Below are 20,325 nucleotides of genomic sequence, written 5' to 3'. Positions count from 1 at the left end.
CGAGTTTCAGACATTTATAACTAAATGGATGAGACCATAACTTAAATGAAATAAACAGGACACACGTTTAAATGTTTCTCTGGTATGAGAAGCCAAAAGTGGAAAAAAAGGACTAAAATGGAAATGGGAAGAAAATGTTCAAGTGGGAAGAGGAGGAACAAGGGAGGAAAGGATAAGACAAGAAAAAGTGAAAACAGAAGGAAAACATGGAAACAAAACTGTTGTACATAGGGAGGGGAGAACGGAGAGGTGGGAGGTATCACACACAGGTGTAGACTGCTCACTGTTAACAAAAGCAGGCACACGTGTCTGAGACAGACTTCTAAAGCCCCATTTATCAACCACACGCCAGGCTCTGTGCTAAGTGCATTCTTCTGTATTCTTACCTCGGTCTCACCATCAACTTTTGACACAGGTACTAAAGATGCGTGGACCTTTTGATCATCATGGAATGGATACGATAGTCTAAAGCAAGATTTTAAATTCACTTGTATGTAACTTATTTCTAATGTCCACTGAGCTGAAATTCAGCTGCCAAAAGATAAAGAAAACAGAAATCTAGAAGTGAGCAAACCATTTTTTGGAAAACTGACCCGTTTTAATTATTTAAAAACAATACAACACATCAAATTTTCCTTACATCTACAGTTCAGTTATATCCAAACAGTCTAAGACCAAATATTCCTCTGCCCAGAGGCAGGGGATTTCATCGAGACGCCGAAGACACACAAAGGCGAATGCTGAAGACTGGAGTTCCAGGCGTAGGTCACAAGTCTTCCATTCAAACACACTCCAAAGCTTTTTTTTTCAGTTTGTTATTGTGTTTTATAGGAAGCTTTCCCAGACACCGGGTTTCTTCAATGATACACAGCTCCATAAAGTCTGTATTTCATCTGATAGGAATAAAAAGTAATTTTTACTTTTGTCCTTTTTTTGGTAGTGGAAAAAAGTAAAACTATCAGATTCCTGTAATACTTGAGAAAAAGGAACAGAAAGAAAAACTGGGATGTGCTGGGTGTTGGTTTCTGCTTGTTTGAGGGTGTGACTTCAAGAGTTAAATCATTAAATCACTTATGCCACTACAATGATTAGTACTAAATTTTTTTAGATGATAAAAAAGAAAATACTCAATAGTCATAAAAATGGTCAAAAGGATTTTTTAAAACCACAGGTCTATTTTGCCCCTCACATAAAAAGATACAAAATGAACATAGAATTGGGGTGGTAACTGTTGGACAACCCAACTGACTCATCTGCTTGTCCCTGTGCAGATTAAGAGAAACAGGCATTAGGTTTCTTAGCAGTGTTATTGCAGTCACCAGCTGTGTTCATGGCAGCTCATCTGAGTGAGGTCCAGTGATCCTGGGGTACGTGTAAGGAAGCATGGCTGTCATTTTCCAATTGTCCGTATCTGAAAACATTCAGCTACCGTGGAAACTACAAATGGAGGAAAATCGTGTTTATTCCAGTATTCGTGTACTGGGATTTTAAAGCGCCCTATCTTCCACAGAGCTCCGGAGTAGTGATAATGTGCTAGGGGCTGCTGTGTTTTCCGGCGTGAGCTCCCATCCGTTGAGGATCCTGAGAAGGATAGTGAATTGGTCCTGGAGCCCTCATGAAAGGAGGGGGTGGTCCCATTGGATGGAACATGTGGGGTCCAAAACCTGCACATGGGACAGAACAAATCTGTTAGGCTCGACGTTCCCTTGGCAACCTTTCAAACCCCCCAATCTTATGAAAAATCAAGATCACCTACACATAAATCAAGTCAGGTCACAGGATTTGCTTAGGAGAATCTACCTGTATATTTCTGGGTTTTGAAATCTTTCCTTTTAGTCCAAAGAACTCCACAGGACTCAACACATCTACAAAGACACCATCCGAGCAGGTGCTGTGTATTAAACATACCAGATCCTACCAGGCAGGATTCGATCGGGATGTGGGAAACAAGGAAGAGACTAGGTGTACGGTGAGACCTGTCAACATTACCTTCGGGCTTCACAGGAGAATGGAGGGTGTTTAGCTCTCCCCCTGGGATTACCTGAGGCCATTCTCTGCCACTGACATTCTCTAGAGCAAAGCTGTAAAGAACAGGTCCTCCAACTATTTATAACCGGCCACTGACAAGATAACAAGCGTGCGCCAAACTGTAACTCAATTATGCAATCAAGCACTTAAGACTTTCTAATGAAGAAAGTGGTTCAGAGATTCATATCCTGCCTGGCACACGCGCCGCACTTGTGGACAAGTAATAAACACTGAAATGACTCCTGCCCAGCGCCCACGGGCTGAGTAACAGTGCTCTAGGGCATCATTTAGGTTTTAGTTTAGGACAGGGAACAAACTGAGGGCAGAGCCCTGTAATCCAGTGCTCCTACCCTGCTCATTCTCATACTCAGCTCTTCGGAAAACTGCTGGGTTTCTTCCCTTTGGAAGACTGGGAAAAAAAATGAAATGTCATGAATTTCAACCTCACAGCTTTACTTGTATGTTTCCACAGGGCAAACGCAAAGGATGTAGTTGCTCTCCACATCGTGAAATGCAGGACTTTCACAAGGACTCCACTGGTCCAGGAAGGAATAAGGCAGTTATTTACCTGGGGGCGGTGGGGGGGCAATTCCAGGGGGCGGTGGCAGGGCAATGTTCACCACTGCGGGAGGACCGCTTGGGGGCAGGTTGAAGTAGTTGGCGGAGGCTTCTTCTTCTGCTGCAGGAGGAGGAGGAAGAGCTAGGGAGAAAACAGTCAACACTTAGAAGAAAAGACAATTGGCAGTACCATTTGTGCCACCTTTAAATCCTCACAGCAGTGATGGTGGACCCGTTAAGAGCTTTCGTTGACTAAGAAACAGCCTGCTGTGGCATGTGCCCCACAGGCTCACCACCACGGCCTCAGCGGGCCTGCAGGGAGAACCCAGCTGCAGCAGGGGCCACACTTGGGTCTCTTCTAGCAGAACCATCAGGACAGACAGCTCCCGAGGCCAGCAGAAGTCTGTACTCACCTCCTGGCAGTCCTGGAACGGGCTCTAGCTTGATCCCAGAGTCTGTGGTTCCATCCTTCTCTTTTTCTTTTCCCCTAGCTGCCTGGGATCTAGGGGACACACAAGCACACGAGACATCCACGCTTTGTTCTACCTCAACTCACACCCTTCCTTGTCGTATTCCTCCACCAAATGGGGCTCCTTCACTCCCTGCCCTCTTGCCGGATTCAAAATTTGCGAGGACTATTATAAATACTAGAAGAGGCAACATTTATGTATGTAGCAGTGCTTAGCATGTCAGGAGGGCTTCATAAAGGGAGCTGAGGCTATTGGCCAGCTCCTACCCAGTTCCAAGCTCGAAAACATGTTCCCTCTTAAACTTAAAATCGAGGGCATTTTACCTGTGTGTCTCTTACGCAATGTATCTCTCTTAAGCAATCATCATTTTCAAACTTAAAAATAGACATTCTGTTTTATGTTCTCCCCCAGACAATCAGCCTCTGAGGACAGAATCTAGGTCTAGTTCCACTGTAAACCCTCAAATGCACCTTTCATATTCTGGCATTGTAACTGGCCTGTAATAGCTGGGTCAAAAAAACATGAATCTCTCTTCAGAGGGGTAGATTATTATAGCAAAACCCTGAATACATTTCCAAAATAGGCTTCTGAACATCCACAGGAATCAAATGTCAGAGAATGCTTTATAAAACAGCTTCCTAAACAGCCTGTTGAGTTAAGCCTGTTTACCAACAGCTCACTCATCTCTAGAAAATAAGTTTCTTAAAAAATCTTTTATGAAGATATTTTAAGACAGCCTTATTCTTACCTTCCCCATTTCACGTTTAGTCTGCGGCCATTGACAATCAACTTATTAAAGGACTTCTCAGCAGCCACTTCTGCAGCCTGCCTTGTGGCAAACTGGATGAAAGCACACTGTTGCCTCTGTACAACAGTGATTGTCCGGATCTCTCCAAACTGGTAGAAATGATTTCTGGAGGGACACGGGCAGACAAAGGTGGGTTTATAACACAGACATGCCCTGGAGACAGAAAATAGATGATGAACTTTTCCTCTAACTTTTATCTCTAAGGCAGATGGGCCCCCTGGCTATGTGCCGAACTATTTACAGCTCTTTCCCTCCATGTCTTGCCCTAATGTAGGTACCGCTGACAGGGAAGTGGAAAGAATAAAGATACATCTCAGGTGTTTTCCCATGGCAGGAAGGGGCTCTAATAGGTTCCTTAAGGACACTGAGCCCTAAATATGGCCATGGCAAACTAGTTCTTATGACCCATGAGCCAAGAATGCTTAAAAATATTTCAGCTTGAAAGAAAAAATTTCAAAGAGATGTGGAAAGGAATAAAATATTTAATCTTTGGAGGACTCCCAGGGATTGCCTAGCTTACTTAGGCATCATTTAATGGAGACAGTCTACCAAAGGCAGATTATAAACTTATGGGGGGTTTCTTTCGACTTTCTCTTCGGAAGAGGCAATTTTCATGACTATCTGCCCAGATGTTTCTTCTAGCCAAGCATAATCCAAGCCAAAAATAATATAAACATCAAATATCAGTCTCTTTTTAAAAAGCCAACAATTTACACCTAAGCGTTTTGAAATCACAAAGCTCTCCCTCCTCTACATAATTAACCACACTTGGATGTAGGCCAGCCTTCAAAAAGTCTAATCGGCCATTAGGTACCACGTAATTATTACCATATGCAAAGATGCGTAAGCATGCTTGATTAACAGTACTATTCTGGCATTAGGACAATTCTGTGAACATTTGAGTTAGCAGGATAATAACTACAGAGCAACTGAAGAAAAATGTACTTTATATGGAAATACCATGCTTGCCTTTAGTTTTGCAAAGAAAGTATTCCAAGGCAGTTGAAAGCAAAAAGAGCTCTTAAAATTATACCCACACACCTGAGATCTGTCTCAGTAATGGTATCCCCCAGACCACCGACATAGAGCGTGGTGATAGTCTTATCCTCTGGGGGGTCTAGACGAGGCATCGTTGAAGCCCGCTTTAGAAGCTTATCTGCTACAGGGTCATTGATTCCATAATACCGGTCTTTAATATTCTGATCAGCAAGGGGGTCATCTGGGTCAGTGGGCTTCTCATGTCTGTAAAGAAATAACAATGCACCAAGATGAAACAAAGGGGAAAAATGTTATCAACAACAGTAGCTACAGAGGAAATCCCAAATACATATCCTGAAATGTTCTTTGAACGAGAAACCATGCCAGACCATAATTATCAAAAACAGAGCTAATACTAAGGGACTGACTGTATCACAGAATTCCCTGCTGCCCCAAGTCTATTTAAACAGCTATTAATAGGCTGCAACTTGACTAATAAAGAAATACTTCCTGTATGATCCAGCCCTAACAAAAGGTTACCCCTCTCTGAGTCAATGGCTCTTTGCTTTTTTTTCTCCCCTTGAGACAGGGTCTCACTATGTAGTTTAGGCTGGCCTTGAATTCACTATGTAGCCCAGGCTGGCCTTGAACTTGTGGTGATCCTCCTACCTCAGTCTCTTGAGTAATAGGATTACATGTTGTTATTGAATGTAACTGAAATCTTACATTACACTGAGAATCTGACTAAAGCTCTAGATATACCCCCACTCCCCAAAGGGCATATACTATTTTTTTGTCAGGTGGGGTTACCAAAACCAAGTTAAGAACTTCAAATTCAGATGTCTGGCAGTCTGGACTGAAACATACAATTTTTAGAAGCCTGGTTTTAGAGCTGGGCATGGTGGCACACGCTTGTAATCCCAGCACTCAGGAGGCTGAAGCAGGAGGATCTCTGTGAGTTCAAAGCCAGCCTGGGTTACCCACTGAGTTCAAGGTCAGCCTGGGCTACATAGCGAGACCCTGTCTCAAAAAAAAAAAAACACTCCTCCCACCCCACCAAAAGTCTGGTCTTACTTTGACTTCAACTAAATGTTGAGATTCAGGCTATATGTAAGATAGTGAGAACTAACTTTTCAGGCAGAAACTTTTAGGATCAGCAACCTAATTACCTGGCATGGCAACTTAGTTTCCTATGATGCAGTCACAAGTAAAAACTTCAATTTAATCAAACTTATAAACTTAATTGTCCTATGACATGAAACAGTATACTAATTGCATAAGCCTTGGATTTTAAGTCACAAATAGTTTAAGCTAACATGTTCCATTTTTTTGGATGACTAATACTATTTGGAAGCAAACACTGAAACTGTGGCCCAGCTCTTGCCTGTATGGACACTCCTCTCCTCTCTTACACTCTCCTTTCACCCAGAAGGAGCAAATGTGGGGTCGATTCCTTTTGTAGTAGGGAGTGGTTCGGGCCAGTTTAAGCAGCATGTCACTGGTGGATGTGGCTTTTCCCAGCATGCCAACTGGCCGTGTTCCATCAGAGTTAGAAATCTACACAGGATGACAAATTTATAGTCAGTTCATCAGATACATAACTACGTAAGACCTAGGTTTAATCCCCAGCACCTTAAGCATAACACAAAACAAGGCAAAACCAACTGGCAGCATACTTCTCTCTCCATATTCTGTGTGTAGTACTCTTTATTGACATCTGATTTTGGCATGTCATCTTTAAAAGACAGTCCCGCATCACGAACCTGGATGGGCAGGCCTAGTGCAAAAAAAAAAAAAAAAAAGGAGGGAAAACTCAGATGTTCACATGCAAAGACACATCCAGATCAGATCCACACACAAGAGTACAACAGCACCCTTCTTTTCTCTTTCCTACTTGTTACCAAAGAATTTATTACATCTTTATCCAAACTCTCCAGTGCTATCAGACCAAGACTGCTACATAGCACTCTAAGAAATTATCCAACCTGAGCTATTGTGAAAGTCAGATTTGACCTGTGAATTAATAATGTATCTAGCTTTAACCATAACACAACTTATTTAAAATAAATATAAAAGTAGTTTCTAGCCTGCTCCTAGAGATCCTGTGGCTAGTCAGTCACATAAAGACCACTGTACTTTAGGACCAGAATTCTCCTTAACAAACATATAAATAATAATAATCTGATAAGTACAGTAACTTTCTAAACTTAACATATATACACTCTTTTTCCTTTAATTTTACTATATAGAAATTTCTCGTTGGTAAATTGCTTTTCTCAAAAAAATCTGTAATATATTTTGGTCCTAACAAAACAGCTGAAGGTGAGAGTGGTAGCACACGCCTGAAATCCCAGCACCTGAGAGGCTGAGGCAGGACTGCTCTGAGTTTTAGGCCAACCTTGGCTCTACAAGATCCAAACCAGCCTAAACTATATAGTGACACCCTGTCTCAAAAAACCCAAACCAAAACAAAAAAACAACACAGTTGAGACAAAAGTCCAAGGCGTGCCAGGCGCGGTGGCACACACCCGTAATCCCATCACTCGGGAGGCTGAGGCAAGAGCACTGCTGTGAGTTTGAGGCCAGTGTGGGCTGTAAGGAAAGACCTTGTCTTAACTACCCCTTAATCCAATGCATAAGCAGCCTATGACTTTCTGGTCGAGATTGTGGAGGGAAAAGCTTTGGATCCAGAATCAAGGCAAAGAAATGATCTATCACAGGATCAATGTTTTTTTTTGTTTGTTTGTTTTTTTAACCTCACCTTGGCTACAGAGGAAGAGGCTAATTTTTTTTTTTTTTTTTGAGACAGGGTCTCACTATGTAGTTCAGACTGACTTGGAACTCACTATGTAGCCCAGGCTGGTCTTGAAGTCACAGTGATCCTCCTGCCTCAGCCTCCCGAGTGCTGGGATTACAGGCATGAGCCACCACGCCCGGCCTCTGGAAGAGGCTAATTCTGATGACTTCCCAACTGTTCCTTAAATCCCTACTATTGTTCAAGAGGCCTTTAGAGTGGCCTAATTATGACTCTCTTCCTGATAGATATTCCACAGTGGAAACAGAACCAGAGATTGCATGAGAAGTGGACAATAAAAGATCAGGCACTCGGACACTTTCAGATCTATTAGACATGTACACATACCATACTCTAGGTCTAAGAGGCAGGTCTGACAGACATTCTTCAGTTTACTGCAGGTCTGGCACACTTCAGTCTTCTTGAAGCGCATGCGGACCCCAGGACACCACCGGAATACTGTGAATGGCCTGGCACAGATCTGAACACAAGACAAATGCCACAGAGTGTTAATGGTCCCGACTTGGGCGATTAAACCAGGTCAGCTAATAACAACAGGGTATTTAAGAAATGATCCCTGAATCTAGGCTTTGAAAGCGACTTTAGGAATCACCTAGTCTAAATGCAATCTGATGTTTCAACACAGTAACTGGAAAACCTGCATAGTACAAAAGTGAAAATATTTAAAAAGTCAGTTTCTCCAACCTACAGGTAAGCACCTCTAATCAGATCCTTAATCTTTTGAGGTGGGGGAGAGGGGAATATCAAGTAAACCTTTGAGACTCTCATGACAGCTCTGACCTTTCTCCTCAGCTAAAATGCTCACATGCATAATTATACATCACTTTGTATACAAACTAATCTTCACTGTCAATTCATGGACACTAAATTAAGAAGTTCTACACTAAGGGGTCATTTTCTTATTTCCTATGATAAATACTAGTCAACAAATACATCAATAATATGTGAAACCTGTACAGCACTTTATTGAGGCTCTCAAAGCTTAGTAAGTGGAAGGCTCATTTGGTAGAAAAAGGAGCAGGGGAGTAATCATTACTTTTTCATAGACATACTTACTTTGCATTCTTTCCCGTACTTTTCTTTGGTCTGAAGTAGAAAAAAATACAAAAGAACTACAATTACACAAAGACAAAGACCCAGATGTTTATGCTTTGTGCTTTCCCTAAATACAACTCAAAAAATGTGTCTGGGAATCCTTGGCATCCTAATTAGGAAAAACAAAACATAACAAAAATAAACTTTTTTAGCGGGGAGGTAAGGCTAGGGGATACATTCTTTTTATAAATTTTCTTTGTAGTACATGTTTGCAATATATAGTGAGAATACATTCATCATGGGAAGGTACTTTACACACACACACACACACACACACACGGCACATCTTGATCTTTATTTCTAGGAGATATAGTCTAACAGCATATTATAAGTTTCAGTCTTTCAAGATTCTATGGACCTATTACCAGGTAAGTGTCTTTCCATAGCCACAGGTCTTTAGCTTCACTGTTCACTCCAAGAACTAAAATTCCCAATGGTTTCCACAATCCCCAAATCAAGGAGGATGCAGCCAAGGTCAGTCCTTTTACAAAGTTCACCCAGAAGGTAACCACTCTAGACTCATTCTGTGCTCATATCCTGTATCTAGCAAGCATTCTGTTTCTGTAAACTGTTCAATCATCTTGAACATAATAGCATATCAACACCTCTGAGACTGATTACAATAGAGCCCTAACTGTCAACTGTTACTATTTGACCCTTATTATTGACAGCCAAATTAGACAGAAATTAATATGCAGTTAGAGAGGGATTGGGCCCTTGAGGAAGTCAGAACAAAAGATGAAGACATCAAATTGTGGCTGGAGGCAAACCTAAAGAGAGTCAGGCCTTAGGATGTAGACACAATAGCCAGGCCTGCAAGCTTCCCTAGAGGTAAATTGCAACTTGGAGATTATACTGTAATTAGCACCACCTTGTCCACTGAGCCCAGAAAGGAATCAGATACACAGATGACAGACCAGAACATCATCCCTAAGAATGCCTTTGTTCTTTCCATATATCTTTGCTATGTGACTTTCCCCTGTCAGATCAATGTTAGCTAAGTGACTACACTTGTAATCTTATAGGTTGATCGCAGTTTGACACACATTATGATTTGCTGTATAAATTACCCCTGACCAAAAGCCTCTGTAGTCCCACTTGGAACCTCTCTCGGAAATCCAGGAGCTATTCTTTTTCTTACTTCCAATAAAACTCTCTAAACGTTCTCCTTTGGTTTGCAATTTCATTCCTCGATGCTGTGAGACCACAAATTAGGTACATCTGACATCTATCTAACAGGCTGGGAGTTATTTTCCCCTCATACCTTTATAAGGATAAGATGCACCTTATATTAAAGAGACTATAATGTGCAGTGGCCAAAAGGACTATGACTAGGAGTCTGGAACCAGTCCAATTCTGGTTTTCTTCATCTGCTGAGGTCCCTGGAGTCAGAATATCTGAATTTAAATCCCAGCTTCACTGGTTTTTAGAGATAAAACAAAACAAAATAAAACCACTCTCTCTGGTCAACAGATCTACGTCCCAAGTAAACTTAACAAATGTTAGCTGTTAGGATTCTTATAATATGGGATTATCTCTGAATTTCTAAAGCGAGAGTATGCATGACAGTCCTTGGCAAATCGTCCTGTTTGGGTAAGAGCAAAGTTTTTTCTGATAGCCAGGAGACACACTTATCAGCGTGTGCAAGCACCACAATATTGACAGATAATCATTCCTTACATGTGATCACTCACCATTCGGATATATGGGTTTTCTCCAAGACACGTCTGGCACAGAATCGGGAAGTCCTGGTGCAAATGGGAAATCTAGTTGAGGATCAAGTTCCCAAGACCCAGCCAACCCAGTCATACTCGTGGGGGCGGAGGGAGGGGGCGGAGAGCGCGAGTGGGAAGCAAGGCAGGGCAGGGATCCGAGGTCCTGCTGTGGCCAGGTCGCGGGAGGAGGCGCTGTCTGCACTTCCGGAATGCGGGGGTAGAAAAGAAAACCAGCTGGAAGAGGTTGGTGGGGACGGGGATGGGCAACAGGCTGGTCCCCCAGATCCTGGCTAAGCTCCCTCTCTCGAAGCCGCAGGAAGGCCGCATTCCACCCTCCTGCTCCCGCCAAGGTAGGCCGCAGCGCTAGCTTCACCCAGGAGTTCCCTCGGCCATGCCACAGCCCCAGGCCTGCCCGCTCGCACGAGGCCCGACTTCCCCGCTCTCTGCCGTCCTCCTCCGGTGGGCACACTCACCGCATCCTCCCAGTTCTGCCTGTTGTAGGTGTTGGAACCCAGAGAGGTGGCCATTTTGAGAGCGTCGGGGGGCAGCGGTAGCTTCGGAGCTGGGCGAGAGGACCGCCACAATCCCGTCAGCCCCCGGGACGGCGCCCGGCAGGTCAATGACGTCTTATTTTCGCGTCAAGAAACCTACCCCGGGCGGGGCCTTGCGAGACACTACTTCGCCTGCTTTTGGAACGTCTTCGGACGATCCTGGGGTTCTGGCTTGCTGCCATTTGGCGTTTCTTTGGGGCTTTTGTCTACTGAGGATGAAAAGCAACAGTATAGATGATTTATTGAAAGTTGGGCGAAAGAATAAAGGAACAAGTAATGAATGAGGAACTGGGGCTAAACCAGCGTTAGCTCTACCAAGCGCTTATTATACCAAACGCTGGGCGACGTTTTGCGGTGCCAGCCTCATTTAATTCTCACAGAAACCTCTCTGTAAAGTTGCCAGGGTTAGCAAAAACACAGAACGTCTACTCGAGGTGTATTCCAGAAAACATCATTTTTTTCTGTATAAATGTGTACGGGACATATTTTAAAGTAGGATTCGGTGCCGGGCGTGGTAGTGCACGCCTGTAATCCCAGTACTCCGGGTGACTGAGAAAGGGAGGTCCCACGTTTGAGCCTAGCCTAGGCAACTCAGGCATTCAGCAAGATCTTGTTTTAGAATAGAAACAGAGCTAGAGAGCTGGCCAGACATGGTCGCATAGGCCCGTAATCCCAGCCCTTGAGACGCTGAGCTAGGATTACGAGTTTGAGGCCAGCCAGAGCTACGTAGCAAGTTTAAGGCCAGCCTGGACTACGTAGAGTCTGAAAAGACAGAACAACAAAAAGATGCGTTTATCTAAAATTCACATTTAACTAGGCATTCTGGATTTTATCTCGTGAGATAGGGTTTTGTTTGTTTTGTGTGTAGTTTTTTGAGACAGGGTCTCGCCATGCAGCCCAGGCTGGCCCTGAACTCACTATGTAGCCCAGGTTGGCCTCTCACTCAAAGCAGTCTTCCCCCCTCAGCTTCCGGAGTGCTGGTATTACAGGCATGTGCCACCATACCCGGCTTTATCTCATAATTCTACTTACTGTACATGCAAGTACACTGATCCCTTTTTTATAGAAGAGGAAACAGATTTAGATGAAATAATTACTCGGTTGTGCAGCTAAAAAATGGTGACAAATCCCTCCATGACACGGGAGGGCACATTGGACATTAATACTGTTTTTCCAACTTCTGACAAAAGTCTTAAGGGTCAACATACATTTTTGTTTCATTGTGGAACAAATTATAACAATTCTGCCAATATTTTATGAAATTCAAGCCTTTCTAGTACAACTTTTATTTTTGATAGGTCATCAGACTCCCTAATAGGTTATTTAAATCCTCACTTTTAAAAAATTTTTAAAGAATTTACATAGTAAAATTTACCACTCGTAGTTATGAATTTTTGCATAAATTCACCACAAATATAGCGTATGTAGGATCAGTAATTCTAAAAAAGTTCCCTTGAGCCTGGGGCCTGAAACAGTAGGTCTCCAATAGATCTAAGAACATTTATGATTTTTGTCTTCTGACCACCTTTTTTGTTTTACAGATACCCATATTGTAGGAAGAATTGTGGAGTCAACCTCTTTTACTTTGTACCTAGCTACATTCCAGACCTTAAAAATTTTTTTCTTTTAATTATTTTGAGAGGGTTTCCCTCAGTCACTAAATTGCCCAGGCTTGGCTAGAATTTGCAGTCCTCTTGCCTTGGCCTCCCAGAGTGCTGGGATTAGGTGTAAATGAGTCACAGCCTGGCTCATGTGACTTAGGAGAGTTTTTATCAGTTCTGCAAGTAGAAAGTATCACATGCATACTTGAGGCCTTAACAACAAGTACAATGAAAATAAAACATTGTTATTTAGCAAGTGCTACTGTTAACTTATAAAAGCCTTAGAGCTAGAAGTGTATGTTGAGGGTGAGGCTAGTGTCTTACTTACTTTCTCCTTGCTGGGACTAAATACTCAATACCCACAAATTAAAGGAAGAGAGGCTTAACTCAGTGTGTAGAAGTTTCAGTCCATAGTCAGCTGGCTCCAAGGCAGGGTGGCACGGCAGAGGGGCATTGCAGAGAAATGGTCCATGGCGTGGCAGGCAGGAAGCAGTGAGCCTTCCTCCTTCCTTTCCTTTTTATTCCATCCGGGCCTATTGTTAGAGCCACCTACCCCCAAGGTGAGACTTCTCTCTTCAGTAAATCTATCATTCACACCCAGAACTCTGCTAAACCAACTAATGAACTAATCCAGTATTGTACCTATGATCCCCTCACTCCCAAAGCCCCACCGACAAGCTCATGAAGCTCGTCATTTACAAATAAGCCATAACAGTTGGGGTAGTTTAGTGGTAGAGCACTTTCCTAGCAAGTGTGAGGGCCTGAGTTCAATGCCAGTACTGAGGGAAAAAAACAAGAAACAAACAACTCTCTGAGTATTTATTCTAGATTACTTAATGTTACTTTAATACTTAAGACTGTTACTTTGTGTAGGTAATGCACACTGTGAAACATACTACTCTATATTGTTAATGTCCCTGACCACTAGAAGATGAAGCAAGGGTGCATACCTTACTTAAGGACTAGGATATCTTTTGAGAAATGCATCATTAAGCACTTTTGTCACTGGGCAAATGTCATAGAGTGTGCCTACACAAACGAATATGGCTACAACTTCATTAGGTGATATAACCTTAGGGGACCCGTGTCATGGATTCAGTTCATTATTAACCAAAATTGTCATATGTGGTGCATTCCTGGCTTGCAATTCAGCCAGCAATTTAGGTCTGTGTTTTGGAGTTTGCTCTAGGTTCATCTTTGAAGGCAGTGTAGGAGGAGCAGATGTTAAAGGGACCTAGATGTAGTTCTCAGGGAGTTTGCCCATAGTAAAGGAGCTAGCCACCTACAGAAACCCACCATGCAAGGAGGGATTCCTGCCTTGCAGAGGTGCAGTGTTGTGGATACTACATTTAGATAGAAGCAGAGAAGTAATCTTGGTGGTGCAAAAAGAGGGAGAGGTATTCTAGGTGAGAAAACACCAGAACGAGAAAGCACAAATCAGGAAGAAAATATTTCTAATGAAAAGAGGCAAAGTATATTGTTTATAAAAAAACTGATAAAAAATCAGTAGCCACTAAAAAGAAATGAGCTATCAAGCCAGGAAAAGACACGGAGTAGCCTTTGGTGTATATCACTAAGAGAAAAAAGCCAGTCTGAGAAGGGTACATACTGTGTGACTCCAACTATGACATTCTAGAAAGGGTAAAACTATGGCAACAATAAAAAGAGTAGTCAACATCAGGGGTTGGGGTATGGGAGAGATAATCACGCACAGAACAGGAAGTTATTGGGGCAGTAAAACTACTCAGTATGATACTGTAATAGTGAATACAATATATCTTTGTCCAAACCCATAGAAGTGCAACCTAAGTGAACTTAAAAGTAAAAGATGGGCTCTGGGCTCCAGTGTCAGCAATGATGACATGAGCTGCATCTAATGGTGCCATATGTAGCAGATGTAGACAGAAGGTAGGCTGTGCATATGTGGAGGCAAGAGGTATATGGGAAGTCTCTGTACCTTCCACTCAGTTTTGCTGTGACCCTAAAATTGCTCTAAAAAATGCCTTGAATATATCAACACAGACACGGGAAAAGAATGCTGATTTATTCAATAAAAATATGGTGCCTACTACTTGCCAGGCGTTGTTCTAGGTTTTGGAGATACAGTAATTAAAGACAAAAAAAATCCCTGCCTTAATGGATCTTACGTTCTAGCATTATGAATCAGATAATAAACAAGTGTGTCTTGTGTGTTGGACGGTGACCAGTGAGCACGATGGAGCAGAGTGAAGCAAAGGGGACGGACGGGGAGTATGCTTAGGGGAAGGCAGCTGACCTAGAGTAGGGGGTCAGCGACAATCATGTGAAAGCAATGTTGGAGCAAAGAGCTGCGTGTGGCGAGAGTGTCAGCTGTGCATAATCTCTGGGAGAACTTTCAAGACGGAGGGCACAGCCAGTATCAACACCCTGAGGAGCTTTCCTGGGTGACTCAGGACTGGCAGGGAGGCCAGCATGGCAGGATGGTGGAAGCCTGAGAGGGAGTAGTGGATAGATTTGGGGGTAGTCTCAGGTCACACAGGGCCTTACGTGCCTTTTTTTTTTTTGAGACAGGGTCTTGCTATGTAGGTCAGGCTGGTCTTGAACTCACTATGCAGTCCAGGCTGGCCTCCAACTCATGATGATCCTCCTAAGTGACAGGATTACAGGTGTGTGCCACCATGTCCAGCTTCTTACATGCTATTGGAACTACTTCTCCCCTTCCTTTTTTTTTCCTGGTAACTGGATTAAACTCAGGATCTGTACTTGCATACCTCCTTCTTTTTAACCTATTCTTCAGTATGCTAAGAAGCCTTTCAAGGGTTTAGCAGAAAAATGACTTAATCACTCTGCCAACTGCACTTAAAATTTACTGTGGTGGTGGGCTGGAAAGCGACCAGTGAGGCTTCACGATCTGTTGTACGCCCCTGGGATGACAATCCAGGGGTGTGTACAGATGACTGACTTGGCTGGGACAGTTGCATTGGAAATGGTCAGTTTGAAGGCAGAGTTGACATGATTTACTGACTTACCACTGGATATAGCAGTAGAGGAACTAAAGTTTTGCTATGGGCAGCTGAAAGGATATAGTTGCCACTTAATTACCTACCACTACAGGAAAAACAGATGAGAGAAAACCTAGACTGCCGTTTTGGATTTCTACAGAAGGTATTTGTATATGGGAGATGGCTTGAAAACTGGGCAAGAACACCAAGTAAGTGTAGAGAGAAAAGCGTAAGAAGTGAGATGTATGAACACTGCAAGGCTGGGAAGACGAGGACTAGAAAATGACACTGAAGATTCCCATGAGGTAGAGGGAAGCCTGTCATGTTGTGTTCTGGAAACAAGGCAGTCTTTCCAAATAGGAGAGGTGAACTCTCAGATGCTACTGACAAATTTCACAGATAAGAATGAGAACGTATTTCAGTGTGGAGACAACAGGTCGTGACAAGGGCAGTTGTGAGCAGTGGTGGGGGTGACGGCCTAACTGGAACGAGCCGAGCACTGTGAGATCTGAGGGGCTGAATCCTAACATGGTCATGAAGTGACACAGGCGAGTAAGGGAACTGCTGACGTGATGTCGAGTAAGGACATGGATGGGCTGGAGGGTTTGTTAAGAGGTGGGGCTGCCTTCGGGCAGGAGCAGACACAGCTCACACGGCAGCAGGAGGGAAGGGGCAGGTGTGTGCGTACAGAGGATGGTAGATGAACGGCTGCCTCGGTGTGGGCCACTCTGTACACGTGAGTCTTTGGCTGTCACGACCCAGGCTGGTAGACATCTAACTTTTATGTCATGGTTCTGAAGACATGGGATAAGGGACTCAAGCAGTACCCTGCTACAGTGAACTACCCTGCCCATCAAGTTTTACCTTAGTTCATGTAAAGACGTGGAAGAAAGGAGCCTGCCAGTCCGTGTGTGTGGACTGCACCGTGCTTCCTTCCAACCACTGTTCATGAAAGAAACCAAAGACACATTCAAGCTTTGTCTGCTTTATTTCACTACATTAAATTAAGCAACCTGTCATTCAGAAAGGTTAAGGAGTGCCTCTCCTTCCCAAAAGGGACCAAAAAGGATGTGTCTTTACAAATACGCATGACATTTAGCTCAGTATGCCTATCGTAGGTACTGTGAATAAAAGAAAACTTTTTTTTTTTCCTTTTGTTTTGGTACCGGGGATCAAACTCGGGCCCTTGTGCTTGCGAGGCAGGCAGTGGAACCACTGAGCTAAATCCTCGGCCCCACCTAAAGAAAACTTAGGTGAGTAAATCAAATCACAAATCCAAATTAACTTAGGCTCATGTTTTCAAAAGTGGAGTTTCAAGTGCTAATGACATCTAACTCTCCTGTGCCGGTGCACACAGACTAGTGTTATAAACCTTGTACCTATTCTAATATAAAAAAGGCAACAGATGAAATTCCTAATTCACCAGCTGCGGGTGTAGTACCACTTTTATCACAGAGAATGAGGACATTGAAACCTATAGCTCTGTTATTCTGCATGTTAACTTGGCTTCTGAAGAAAAAAACGGATAAAACGTTTTTGGTTTTGGTATCACATGGGAGTGATGAGATCCATTACTTCAGACACCAGCTTCATGCCATACAGGCCCGACGTAACTGTAGTCCATGCAAACGTGTAAACGGATGAGGCTGTCCTGCCCTCTACTCTGACGCCCACCTCTTCCACCGGCCGGTATGGAGCAGTGCATTCACAGCAGGCTCTAGTGAAATGGAAACTGACACACTGGGGGGTGGGGACACAAAAAACTAAAATCTTTCTACAGTCTGCAAAGCTATTAATTACCCATCTCCCTGTCCCAACTCCCAAGAGGCTGAACTTCAATTATCACCATACATGATATTAGAGATGAATATTTTTTCTTTACTGCAGCATGTATTATTACTCTGTGGGAATATTGCTTCATAAAATTGGCTTGACCTTAAAAGTAAAATTTAGGGTCTTTCAAAAGTTTCCTAATAGCCTCATCTTTCAAGGGGAGCTACATGGATCATGTCCTACATGTATTCTAGATTACATGTCTTAGCATTTTTAAGCTAGACTTAAAAACAAAACCAGGATAAACAGGACATTTATCTTTTTCTCAAACGTCCATTGGCCACTTACTAAGAATACTTTTAAAGACATATGGTGTACAGCTGGTGGTCTACTTTGTCAGTTGTTTTAGAAAACATCACAAAAATTAAGGTTAGCAATTCAGCTCTAGTATCCAAGTACAAACAGTGGATGCGCTGTTAAGCCAGCATTCTTGGCTGCCTGTGGAACGATGTTGTGGTTTACAGTCAGAATGGTCTTATTTGATACACCACAGGACCCAAGTCTTAAGCTCTGTTAAGAGGAAAAGTCCGTTTTTTTAATACCCAGTTTGAGGTGCAAATTATAATTTCCCTTTCATATTAGCGGAAAGAACATTAGTTCAGATTATGCTGAAATTCTAACTTTAAAAATGTTTTCTGCATTCTAGAAATGAACTTGTCCCTCAGGCTTTCCTGAGCTATCTCCACCCCTTTTTATTTCATTGTGAGACAAGGTCTCACCACGCTGCCCAGGCTCGCCTCGAACTTCCACTCTTCCTGCCTCCGCCCACGTGGAGTACAGCCTGGGGAGTACAGCCCTGTGCCACTATGCCTGGCCTGACAGGACATGTAACTGCCTGCTTCTGAACTTTTTATTAAGAAAAAGTTCCATATTCTACTGGGAGAAAATTTAAGAGCAACTGATAAAGTGTCCTGTGTTGACTTAGAAGAGAGTAAATGAAGAATGCCTTAAGAATTTTACAGGTTTTCCCCATCATCACAAAACTAAAGACAATGCGACAGTTCCATTTTTTATGTGAAAGTCTGCGGCAAAGTGAGAGCCATGACGGCGAGGGAAGGGATATGCTTTAGACCGCTCAGCTATATTTCACGGAATGCAGAAAGCAGTCGGTTCACCGAGACCAGTGCTAGACAAGGAGCAGGCCAAGCTTTGGGTTACCATTTTAAGTCTTGTCTGTCAGACTGATCCTTGTGAGGAGACTAAGAGACGATATATGGTCAGTTTCTCTGAGGAGCAGCCATCCCTTTTACTGGGATGGAACTATGTCGTTACTCAACGTGCAGGTCAGAATGAGGGAGACACCGACTTACTGGTGCCAACAGGAGAGAGCAAGAGGAATAGCAGCTACCCATTCCCAATGCCTGGCTCTGCACCTGCTCTTAGGAAGAAGACTCAGTAGTGCGTGGGTACATCGTTATAAACACGGGCTAGGGAAGCAGCAGCTTCCACACTGTAACACGGGTGTGTGTGGTGACGTTGCTGGTGGGATCTGCCCACCAGGGAAAACTTTTAAGGAAGAAGCGGACCCAAGCTGAGTTCCACGTGCTGGGTGAGCCAGATGACTTCTGTGCCCTGGTCACTCTCTTCGATGGGGCGGATGGGAGCTGCCAGGTTTTTAAAATCATGCTTCATCTTGAAACAGGCGGTCACCTCACCCTCCTCGCGCTGTGGGGTGACTTTGATGAAAATGCCCACTTTGTTGGCCTTTCTAAAGGCTATGATGCTATGGAAGGAATAAGCAGAGATTAGCTAGGCCACAGGTTAGCCAGGCCACCGAAACTGACAGTCACATTGCACAAAAGTAAATTTCTATTAAGACATAACATCACATCCTGTTTATCGGTATAGAGTATCTCTGTATTTTCTAAATATTACAAAAGTAAATGTAGACAACAAATTCACCTGGGAAAAGGTAAATCCTTCCCCTTATTCTTGGTATCAGCATACACAGATAAACTGTAAACACTTTGGTTCTTAACCTGTCAGATACTTTTCTGTAAACTTACATTTTTCTGCATACTTAACACAAATGAGACGTATTCTGTAACTTGCTTTTTAAAAAATTCTGTTTATCACGAGCAACTTTCCACATTGGGATATATAAATCTACATTCTATGTAATGGCTGCACACTATTTATCATGAATTTACCACAACTGCTGTACACTGCAGTTGCTGCCTAGTTAATTATATATCATGTGGTATGAACATTCCCTTACATTTTTATCTTTGCGTATGAGTGGCAACTTTTTAAAGAGATCCTTTAGGGGTAGGCAGGGAATAATATAGAATAACAAAACTCCTGTCCTGGTGCTCTCTGAAGTTAAATGAAGTTCAGTAATCACTGTACTAATTTTACCTTTCCTTCATGTTATTTTTCCAAGCCACCCCATGTTATGTCTTCTCTCCAGTATCGTGTGGAGGTGGCTTTTTCACCCATTCTGTTAAAAACCTTAAATGTCCCCTGTGCTAGTTAATGAAGCTGTTGCATAGGATTCTGCTAAATCCATTTCTGCTCCAGAGGCTGGCTCCCTGCTAGGTTCTACCAACAGGAGGCTCTAAAGCTCTCCAGGGCGGTAGAAGCCTCACCCCTCCTCAGCTTCCCATTTGCTGTGGTGCTTGTGGGGATCACCCCAGCTCTTCTTCTTCACCCAGGAATGGAAGTACCCAGTTGGTTTTCCAATTCCTGTCTGACCAGCTTTATCATCCCGCCCTTCTGCCACCTGGAGATGCCAGCAGCACACATCTCCTCCCCGCTTTCCTACAAGTCTTGCATTTTGGCTCCTTGGGGCTCCTCCTTCAAGCTTCTGAATTTTAATAATTCTCTATTTATTTTTCATTAACTCATTTCAATAGTGCATATTTATGGGGGGCAGTGCAATAATTTAATACA

General features: G+C 43.1%; 2 protein-coding genes and 1 long non-coding RNA gene across 6 annotated transcripts in view; 1 reads left to right on the top strand and 2 right to left on the bottom strand.

Annotated features, from left to right (window-relative positions):
- Positions 1 to 809: 809 nt before the first annotated feature.
- Rbm22 (RNA binding motif protein 22) lies at positions 810 to 11,063 on the bottom strand. The gene is made up of 11 exons (XM_010627192.3): positions 10,941 to 11,063; positions 10,447 to 10,500; positions 8,714 to 8,743; positions 7,985 to 8,117; positions 6,519 to 6,619; positions 6,227 to 6,399; positions 4,906 to 5,106; positions 3,805 to 3,969; positions 3,000 to 3,088; positions 2,597 to 2,728; positions 810 to 1,664 (listed from the first exon to the last, which is right to left on the bottom strand). Exons 1-11 carry the CDS (start codon positions 10,992 to 10,994, stop codon positions 1,534 to 1,536), a joined length of 1,263 nt encoding a protein of 420 aa, XP_010625494.1. The 5' UTR covers positions 10,995 to 11,063; the 3' UTR covers positions 810 to 1,533.
- The window catches only part of LOC104864291, a 23,106-nt gene continuing 13,330 nt past the window's right edge, over positions 10,550 to 20,325 (top strand). For all 3 annotated transcript variants that reach the window (XR_780829.2, XR_780828.2, XR_780827.3), the window contains exon 1: positions 10,550 to 10,817. This is a non-coding gene — a long non-coding RNA (uncharacterized LOC104864291). The remainder of the gene's footprint in view (positions 10,818 to 20,325) is intronic.
- Positions 17,056 to 20,325, bottom strand: part of Dctn4 (dynactin subunit 4) — a 32,472-nt gene continuing 29,202 nt past the window's right edge. For both annotated transcript variants that reach the window (XM_010627190.3, XM_010627191.3), the window contains one exon: positions 17,056 to 19,156. In XM_010627190.3, the coding sequence (XP_010625492.1) occupies positions 18,943 to 19,156 (214 nt within the window). In that variant the 3' untranslated portion in view covers positions 17,056 to 18,942. The remainder of the gene's footprint in view (positions 19,157 to 20,325) is intronic.

Source organism: Fukomys damarensis, unplaced genomic scaffold, assembly GCF_012274545.1.
Source record: "Fukomys damarensis isolate Sample0158 unplaced genomic scaffold, DMR_v1.0_HiC HiC_scaffold_3, whole genome shotgun sequence".
In the NCBI taxonomy this organism is placed as follows: domain Eukaryota; kingdom Metazoa; phylum Chordata; class Mammalia; order Rodentia; family Bathyergidae; genus Fukomys; species Fukomys damarensis.
This window is presented reverse-complemented; position numbering and strand designations above follow the sequence as displayed.

What these genes read in the sequence shown, in the direction of transcription:
- Rbm22 (XM_010627192.3), bottom strand. Translation starts at nt 10,994, where the DNA reads ATGGCCACCTCTCTGGGTTCCAACACCTACAACAGGCAGAACTGGGAG. An exon ending in AAAACCCATATATCCGAATG is followed by an intron (nt 8,744 to 10,446) that starts GTGAGTGATCAC and finishes TTTCTACTTCAG; the next exon opens with ACCAAAGAAAAGTACGGGAA. An exon ending in TGCCCCCCCACCGCCCCCAG is followed by an intron (nt 1,665 to 2,596) that starts GTAAATAACTGC and finishes TCCCATGTGCAG; the next exon opens with GTTTTGGACCCCACATGTTC.